This window comes from Sus scrofa, chromosome 13 (genome assembly GCF_054392235.1).
Source record: "Sus scrofa isolate SSC_HxYL_T2T_F1_AM1 chromosome 13, Sscrofa_HxYL_maternal_Yorkshire_Landrace_v2.0, whole genome shotgun sequence".
In the NCBI taxonomy this organism is placed as follows: domain Eukaryota; kingdom Metazoa; phylum Chordata; class Mammalia; order Artiodactyla; family Suidae; genus Sus; species Sus scrofa.
Genome location: NC_139395.1, coordinates 34,392,346 through 34,402,042, shown reverse-complemented (window position 1 = coordinate 34,402,042; position 9,697 = coordinate 34,392,346). Strand labels below are relative to the sequence as shown.

General features: G+C 37.5%; 1 protein-coding gene across 4 annotated transcripts in view; it reads right to left on the bottom strand.

Moving 5' to 3' along the window:
• Window positions 1-6,325: 6,325 nt before the first annotated feature.
• PDCD6IP (programmed cell death 6 interacting protein) overlaps window positions 6,326-9,697 on the bottom strand; it is a 64,193-nt gene continuing 60,821 nt past the window's right edge. For all 4 annotated transcript variants that reach the window (XM_021071621.2, XM_021071622.2, XM_084987635.1 and 1 more), the window contains 2 exons: window positions 8,032-8,249; window positions 6,326-6,992 (listed from right to left, as the gene is read on the bottom strand). In XM_021071621.2, coding sequence (XP_020927280.2) covers window positions 6,818-6,992; window positions 8,032-8,249 — 393 coding nt within the window. In that variant the 3' untranslated portion in view covers window positions 6,326-6,817. The remainder of the gene's footprint in view (window positions 6,993-8,031; window positions 8,250-9,697) is intronic.

Sequence of the window (9,697 nt, the reverse complement as noted above, 5' to 3'; positions counted from 1 at the left end):
TCTCAATATATAATTTTGAATTATTGGGAGGGGAAACAATGAATAGGTGAATGGATAGATGGATGTGAGGAATGAGAGCAAGTGTCTTACTGTAAAGGATATACTCTAAGAGACAAGAGAAACTTTTTAATCTCATTTTACTTTTTATTTATTTATTTTTTTTGCCAAGGCATGCAGCGGCTTGATGTGACATCTCAGTTCCCAGACCAGGGGCTGAACCCGGGCTGCAGCAGTGAAAGCACCAAGTTCTAACCACTAAACCACCAGGGAACTCCCAAGACAGGAGAAGCTTTAGAAAGCCTTTAACTTTATCTCAGTGAGATCCCAGCACCATCACCAGACAGCCCTAGGAACTCAGGCCCTCTGTGCCTTGTTTCCTCCTGTTCTGCAAAGTGGGGTGAAATATTTGGACACCTCACTAGTGACCACTCAGCTAAAATAAGTTAATGGATTTTGAGTGCTTAGAAGAGGACCTGGAAAAGGGCAGGCACTCAGTAGATGTTAGCTACTTTTAACAGTAGCAACACACAAGAGGAAGTTACATTTGTTATTACAGTTGTTCAGATCAGAGGCTGGCTGGGAAAGAACCCCAGCTCAGCTGCTTGGCAGCCATGTGACCATGGGCAAATTGCTCAGTTTCCAACAAGTGGATAAAAGTAATTATCTGTTTCATAAGGTTCTTCTGCAACAAATAAATTATTATTTAAAGACTCAGTACAGTCCTTAGAACCAGTTAAGTACAGAGCTGGTGTTGAGCCAGTTATTATATGAAATTAAAATAGGGAACCATGATATCAATAGAACACAGTAGCTGTGGACTCAAGAGAAAGGTGAGATGAGTAGAGTGCATCAGAATGTAAAGATGAGATGGGAAATCACAGGGCAAAACTCCCAAACTGGAGACACTGGCGAAGACAGAGAATCACAGGTTACTGGGCACTGAAGCCACTAGAGCCAGAATCTGGGAGAAAATGCAAAAATGTGCAGCACATAGCTTGATTCAGTCAACAAAAACTAGAAGCAACCAAGCTGACATTCAGAATGTCATAATGTAAGAATAATAATACATTAATAATAACATAAGTCCAGCAGGACTTCCCAGGTTGGCTCAGTGGGTTAAGGATCCAGTGTTGTCACTGCTGTGGCACAGGTTCAACTCCTGGCCTGAGAATTTCTGCATGCTGTGGGCATGACCAAAACCAAAAGAAAACAAAACAAAAAACAATATAGGCCCAAACCCTGTCTACAAATACACATAAGAAAAAGAAAAGATTTGGCTGAGGATGGGAGGGAAGAAAATAGAGGATTAGTGTTCCAAATAACTAAAAAAAGAAAAAAGAAAATATGGCCCAAGCAATGAAAGACAGGAAAAGGAAAGAGAAAGAACAAAATACCTCTTCCACACAAAATGTCACAAGATCATATAATTTTAACAAAGATGTAAATTAAACTTACCTATTAGATTATGAGAAAAATGCTAAGGCATCTAGAAAAAAAAGTGATATTAATAATAAAATACATTAAAAAGTAAAAAAAAAAGGGTCACTTCATGTTCACAATACTTGGCATAGTTATAAGTCACATGGCTTTAACGTATGTCGAGATTAAAAGTTACAAATATCAAAAAAACATAAAAAGAAACACAAATTCTTAACTGTAATTGATAGTTGTTGCCCTAAGAGTATATTGCCTGTATTTCTACCTCTAGTAATGGGCTTTATGTGCTAGATTTTAATATCCTTGAGCCTGGGCAAGTTTAAAAGAAACATGGTTTACTTGCACAAGTGGATAAAAGTAGTATGTTTCATAAGGTTCTTCTGCAACAAATGAATTATTATTTAAAGACTCAGTACAGTCCTTAGAACCAGTAAGTACAGAGCCAGTGTTGAGCCAGTTATTATATGAAATAAAAATAGGGAACTATGGGAGTTCCCATTGTGGTGCAGTGGTTAACAAATCCGACTAGGAACCATGAGGTTGTGGGTTTGGTCCCTGGCCTTGCTCAGTGGGTTAAGGATCTGGCATTGCTGTGAGCTGTGGTGTAGATCGCAGACATGGCTTGGATCCCACATTGCTGTGGCTCTGGCGTAGGCCAGCAGCAAAAGCTCTGATTAGACACCTAGCTTGGGAACCTCCATATGCTGCAGGAGTGGCCCTAGAAAAGGCAAAAAGACACACACAAAAAAAAATAATAGGGAACCATGATATCAATAGAACACAGTAGCTCTCATCAGTTTTGAAAGATCGTAAATGCCCTTGATATGATTGCGGGTGTGAAACAAATGGTGAGATTTTGAATTGGTCCCTCTTATTGAAATTAAGTCTACTTAATTTATCAAGTCATGGTCATGCCCTGATTTTATATACTTGTACATATCAATAAACACTGTGATACTTGATAAATAAATAATAAAAAGAAACACAAAGGTAAAAGACTTGAATCTATTCACCTCTATCATTTGGGTGTCATTGGTTGAAAAAGAACTAAGCAGCTTCTAAGCAACAAGGAAATTAGAAGCCACAAAGCTGACAGGAACCAGGGGCCTTTGTGGGCAGAGTGCTAAGGCTGATGTGGTTGAGCTCCAGATGAAATAACTACAAAGGCAAGACTGGTCAGTAGAAGGGGACCCTGGTTAGCAGGGGCCTTGGGCTCTCTAGTGTGCAGGCTCTAAGCAAGTTCACATCCGCTCCTAAACAGTGCCCAGGTCAATCCACCCACCATTTGGCCATAAACTGACACAGCCCTGACACGTAGAACTCCTCACTGTCCTTCAGCTGCAGCTGAGCCCAAGTTCCTGAGAGGGTCCCTTAGGTCCCCGATGTCCCTCCACCCACATGACTAGGTTCCCAAGCCCTTCAGTGAGAACTCTGCTCTCCAATCCAGAGGCCAGTAAATGAAAACAAAGATTTAACTATGCCAAGTAGTTATATACTTTAAATGTATACAAGGATTTGACTATCGATTCATTCCTAGAGCTAGTTTGTTCAACTTCCACATATTTGAAAGACATAGAAAATCGACACCTCTGAAAAATTGTATATTCTGAGCTACATAGTAAAATAGCTGCATCTGACCATAAAACATGGGAGTAGGAAGAAAATAATACGTTTTAAGAAGCAAACACCTTGAACCTTCCCCCTTTTCCCTGCTCAACTGAATGTGGTAATATTGCCAAACATTTCCAAAAATTAACCCCCAAAATGACACCTGACGAAGAGATTATTCATTTGAAAGGTCTGGGTCAAATCGTAAGTGATGAAAACTACGGTCAATTTATAGGGTTGAACAGCTATAAGAAAACATTTAAACAACACTGTGTTCTTTTTATCTCATACAGTTAGTCAAAGTGGGTAGTTCTTAATTTCCCAATCCACTGTTAAAGAGTTTATAGAAATATAAAAGCTGAAGGATAAACACTTTAAATAAGAATTCATACTACAAGGAAGTAAGAATCTTTCAACTTTTATTTCTAGGATACATTTCATCTGGAACCTTTTGTTTTCTTTACAATTTTCCCCCTAAGAGAAATGAATACAATAAAAATATAATCCAACTACCAGCAATGCTTGTAACCAGAAAAGAAATCTAAAATCTCTGGTGTGATAATATAGGATTTTTTTAAAAATATAAACTTCATACCAGAAATAAAGCCTGAATATTCTCTTTTTCTTTAAAAATATAATTTTTCCTTCTTTGCTTTCCATGTAAATCTTATAATCAACCACTTAGTTCTAAAGTCTATTTTTAACTAGTAATTATAATGCTATAGCACTGTTTTCCTCCTACTTTGTATCCTGTTTTGTACTGTGAATCAACTAATAATTGCAGAAGTGTCCAAAGGGGAGGGGGGAGATGCCATTGGGTTGCAGCAAGATTCTTCCAAGATATACTGATCATTAAAAAAAAGAAAAATTCCCCATTAGCCAATTGAAACCTAATTAGCAAACTGTATTTTGCCATGTTTAGAAAACGTCCACAAAGCACTTTTGCAAACTGTAAAGCTCTAATGGAAAACATTTTTTAAATCTGCTTTGACCAGAAAGGCTGCTGACTGGGATAGAAAATCAGGGACAGACGGCTCTGTGAAATCTTCTTTTCTGTGATTACTTAGATTTGGGGAGGAGGAGATTATAAATTGCAAAGAAGTTGGGTACACAGTGACATATGACTATTTTTCTTAAATGAGAGTAAAGACCAAGGGGCACAGGAGTAGACCAGTACGTTACACCAGACAGAGAAGTCAAGCCAACTGTCTCCAACTAGGAATAAGAAATAAAAGAAGTTAGTTTTTTTCCCCCACTTCAGACCAGCTCATCTACACAGAGCTTCATCACTTCAAGTATAGGTCATTTCAAAATAGTATTCCAAAGCCCAACATAAATAAACATAAGAATAGTGTCCTTTCTTTAGCTTAGGAAGATAATCTAAAAGCCTAATTATAAACATTATTACAATACACCTGAGCCAGAGTGACACTCTCATACCTCTAAATGCAAAGCATTACACATTACACATAATGACTTTTTAGGGTATTTTGTGGAATATAAAAAGTTAAGCAAAGGAATAAAAGTTTGGTGACAAAAATAATCCCAGTGAGGGCTTCCTTCTTGTTTGCCAGAATGCAAAATAGACCCAAGAGAAACTTCTTTCCATGAGCCACCTTAATGAAATGAGATGGCCCTCTGAAGACAGAGTCGGCAATCAAGCTGCATGAATTTGGTCATCTGTACCTAAACACAGGTGACCAAGAGGGCATCCCCAAACAACTCATCAAAGGATGAATGAACTGACAAGAGGGAATGGGCCTGGGTTTGCTAACGAGTTGAGCAAGGTGGGTATGCTGGGGAGGTGGCCCTGGCACCTGGGGAGACTCTCCTTCCCTAAAGATTCTGTCCAACCTTCCCATGATTCTCTGAGAGGAGGCCTGGCTCAGCACAGGCAATGGGCCAAATGGCCTGGTAACCTCTCTTGGCCCTCAGATGCACTTACTCTTTTCTTTGGTGTCTTCTTTCCCCAAGAGAATATTCAGGCCACTTTTGTTTTTTGTTTTTTCTGCATTAGTGAGAATTATAAACTGGCAATTTAGAATGCCCCTAATCTCACTGAGTATCTCATGTTACTAATAATACCTTGAGTGATAAGAATGAGGAATTTAAATGCCATTTACACAAGAGTCAAACAAGCCCATGTCACACTCTGATGTTTCCACATTAATAAAACTTAGCTATAATATGTAAAAATAGTTTACCAAGGTTTTAACTACTCAACTTTAAACCAATTTCTGTATTCTATGTAAAGGTTATTTATATTGAAGTAACATGCCTTCAAGTTTTCTACATACAACAACAAAGATTTTTTAAAGTATACATATATTTTAAACCAATTCACTCCCTTTACAATCACACCTTCAGTCCAACATTTAAAAGATAAACCCAAACTGTCAAAATGAAAACAGAAGCAGACCAACTAACAGTATATTATTTAAAGGAAACAACATGGCAAGGAAAGGTCAGTGTTAAAATGGGAAAAATAAACAGATTCATTGGAAATCTGCTCTGGTGTATTCAGAAATGAACCTCACACAGCACAGATCTGACTGTGACATCAGGCAACTCATTCCTTTCTCTTCTCCTTCCATGATGCATATCTATGCATTCCACTAGGCAAGCCTCACTGAAGTTTATACAGTGATGAGTTATCCTAACAGCAGAGACTAGTATTAAATACACAGCCTATTCCAGAATTGGCATGTGCTCCCAACAACTGTTTTGTGCACTCCCTGAATTATAAAATAGTCTGATCTTTTCGGAGCATAAAAATGAAAGGGTTTACATCTATTCATACACATTGTGCATTAAATGTTACTAGGCTAGGACATTAAGGTGAGAAAAAGGAATTGAAGGGTACAGTAAATTTTCTTCAAACAAATTCCATTACATTATTAGTGACATGTATTTATTTTAACCAGGTCATGAAAAAAGAAAAAAAAAATATTACCAGAATTTGTATCCATTTCTTGGAGAAGCTAATAATAAAACATTAAATACACATATTTATTTGAAGAATCTTTGGTAGCAATTGTGTTTATTCCACATTATAGGATTTTTCAAAATAAATGTCAAAATTACTCATCAGCATATGAAAGACAAATTACGGTATTATTCTTTTGGTTTGCCTATAAAATGTACTTGAACCTATTAACTTGTACTAATCATGCACTTAACACGGTATCTGTTCAACTTATGTACATATAAAATGAGAGACTAATATCAGAAAGAAATTAGACAGTAATGAGAATCAATGACAAAACATAACAATGACAACTGTTCTTAAGGAATTTATTTTTAAATTATAAGATTTACAATGTTTTGATTATGCAAAATAGCATAATGAAAATTAGACCAAATCAATAAACCAAAAAAGAGAAAGAAAACTGAGTTTTCTTGAATATCAGTACTTAAACCATCATTGTAAGTAACTGATTTTCCAATCATGTCTTATGCAGACATAAGTATAATAATTTCAAACATTTCAAGTGTGGGTTTAATTTCTCATTTTCAACTTTTATGAACCATAGTGAAATTTATTTCAAATCCTATTATACCTAGTGTTTACACTGCAACAGCAGCAAATCTCACATGTGCAATCAAATGTGGAACTGGGGCACAGCTTTTAGCCGCAGACAGAAATTATACACTGCATTCGGTATAGTAGAGTATGTTATATTAACCAGAGCGTAGAGTTTAGTACACTTATTGCAGGGATGGTATTTCTTTCCCTTTGAACTGAACCAGCTGAGCTTCTGAGCTGACATTATTACTGCTGTGGATAGTAAGACTGCTGTGGGGGCTGAGGGAAAGGGTATGAAGGCTGCTGGGGTCCTGGGTAAGGAGCCTGTCCAGGGCTCTGGTGATACACTGGTGGATATGGCATGTTATACTGGCCGTATGCGTACGGATTATAGCCCATGGGCATGGGCATTTGGCAATACCTGATAGGAAGAAGAACACAAAAAAACTGCATTGGTAAGTCAAACACTAGAAAATGAAACATATAATAATCAATCTAAAACAAAATGTTTTCAATAAGGCCATTTTTTTCTATTTCTTAGTCTATTAAAGAACAGTAGAGAAAAAAACAGCTGTTTCAAGGTACTTGGCTAGAGAAAAGTGTTCTATCCTATTACTAAATGATATGAAAGAAAACCAAGTATTTAATACTACCCAGAAAATCAGATTACTGAAGGAAAGAGGACTAAATATTCAACTATAAACAAGGAATAAAAACAGAAACCCTCCCCCCCTTTTTTTTGGCTGCACCTGTGGCATGCAGACTTCCTGGGCCAGGGATTGAACCCACGCCACAACAGTGATAACACTGAATCCTTAAGCCACTAAACCACCAGGGAGCTCCCCAGAGACCCTTCATTTTAATGTTTCACAAGATTCAATGTTCACTGTAATGCTCACAAATTTACTACTTATGAAGTTTTACTATTTAGAAGATAAAATATAATTGCTAAATAAAGTTTGGAAGACATCTTAAAGGGAAGTTAAATGTCTGGATTTTTAAGATTAAAAGAATTATCACAAAGAAAGCTGATCTTTAAGAAAGCACATGCCATAATTAGATTTCTATTCAAGAGTTGATCAGAATATCAAGAATTCAAAGTATATGTATATAAACAAGGCCTTATCAATTTTGCTATGCTAAGCTCAGAAAGGGCACCTACCTGTTTATCACCTAAATAAAGACGATGAAGGAAATACATTCTAAATTCCATACAGGAGATATACTTAATATAAGCCCAATATGTAAAAACTAAAAACACATTAAATAAGCCTGGGAAATGGCCATTCAACTACTTAAATAAAGTGACTATGACATTATTTTTATTTCTATGGAATTGGCAATGTAGCTTATTCATTCATTACACCTCCATTCACAGAATGGGTAGCCCTGTTCTTAAAAGATTAACCAGAGCTAGAAAAATTAGCTAACTCATTGGATATACAAAGTTTCAGCCTTACCCAGGATACCCTGGATAGGTGGGGTACGGGGGTCCCTGGGCCTGTGGAGGGGGAGCTGAACCAGGAGTCTGTGATGGAGCTGGTGCAGTGGTCCCAGTGCCTGCTGGGGCTGGAGCTGGAGCTGGAGCTGGGGCTGGGGCTGGAGCAGTAGCAGGAGGAGCTCGATTTGCTGGAAGCACAGGAGGTGGAGGCCGGGCTGGGGGCTGGGGCTTAGAAGGCTATAAGAAAGAGTCATCAGTGACTACAAAATGTGTCATATTTCTGTCAAATTGCCATTAATTAAAATAAAGGAGGGTGTGTGAGACACTCTAGAATTCAACCAAATACACTTCTAATTTTTTTTTTTTTCTTTCTGGCTGTGCCCACAGCATGCGAAAGTTCCTGGGCCAGGAATCAAATCCGCGCCCCAACAGCAACCCAAGCCACAGCAGTGACAATGCCAGTTCCTTAACCCACTGAGCCACAGGAGAACTCCATAACTTCCATTCTTAAATGTGGGCTTATTACTCTAGAGATGTACCATAACTGAAAACAATTCTCCAGTCTGTGGATACCCCCACAGCCACTGCTCTTTTCCCTGATGCCTAATATTTAATCATTTACTGCTCATTAATGCTTCCATCAATGGTTAGACATTTGAGGCAGGCTGGGGGAAGGAGCAGATAAGGTACAGTTTATTACTGTAATCTCCTCCTGGCCCCATGATTTTTTATATGAATATTTTCAAACACTAGAAAACTTAAAAGACTACTACTATAAACAATCACATTTACCAATTAAATTTATTAGTTATTAACATTTGGCCATATCTGCTTTATCTATAGCTATATCCATATATTCATCTATTTATATACTGACAGAACCATTTACAAGTTAAGCAGCAAACTTCAGGACACCAGCCATAAAGACTTCAGTATACAAGTCCTAATATTATCCAACATAATCACAATACCATTTCACCCTCAGAAAATTAATAATTATTCTCTAATATCACTGAGTATCTACTCCACATTCAAGATTCCTACTTTCCAGGAAAAAAAACTCTTCTAGGTGTTTTTATGAACCAAGATCTAACTGAGATTCATGTACTGCATTTGATTATTAGGAATCTTTCCTTTCTTTTAATCTAGAATATGCCCCTCAGCAATTTTTTTCTGTCTATGATGTCTGCTTTTAGAAAAGATCAAGCCAAGTATCTCACAGAATATCCAAGTTCTAGATTGTCCAAGTGTTTCCTAATGGCACAACCTAACTTTATCACTGTATTTGCTGTAAACTGCAAGTTGGTTCTAAAGACTTAAGTTGAACATTTTGGGGTAAGAATTCATGTGTGATGCTGTACTCTTTATACTACAAAAATGAGAAGGCTGATCATCTGATGAAAGCGGTGATCACTAGACCTCTACCATGTAGATTCTGTTTCTTTTTCTGTTGCTTTTAAGTTATGCCCACAGCCAGGGGAAGTTCCCAGGGATCAAAACTGTGCCATAGCAGCGTCTCGAGCCACAGCAGTGTCTCGAGCCACAGCAGTGACAATGCCCGATCCTTAAACCCATTAAGCCCCCCAGGGAATTCCTATAAAGTCTGTTTTATCCTTTACAGCAAACAAGCTATCACGAACGTAAAACTTCCATTTAAAATAAAACTTCCATTTAAAAAACATGGT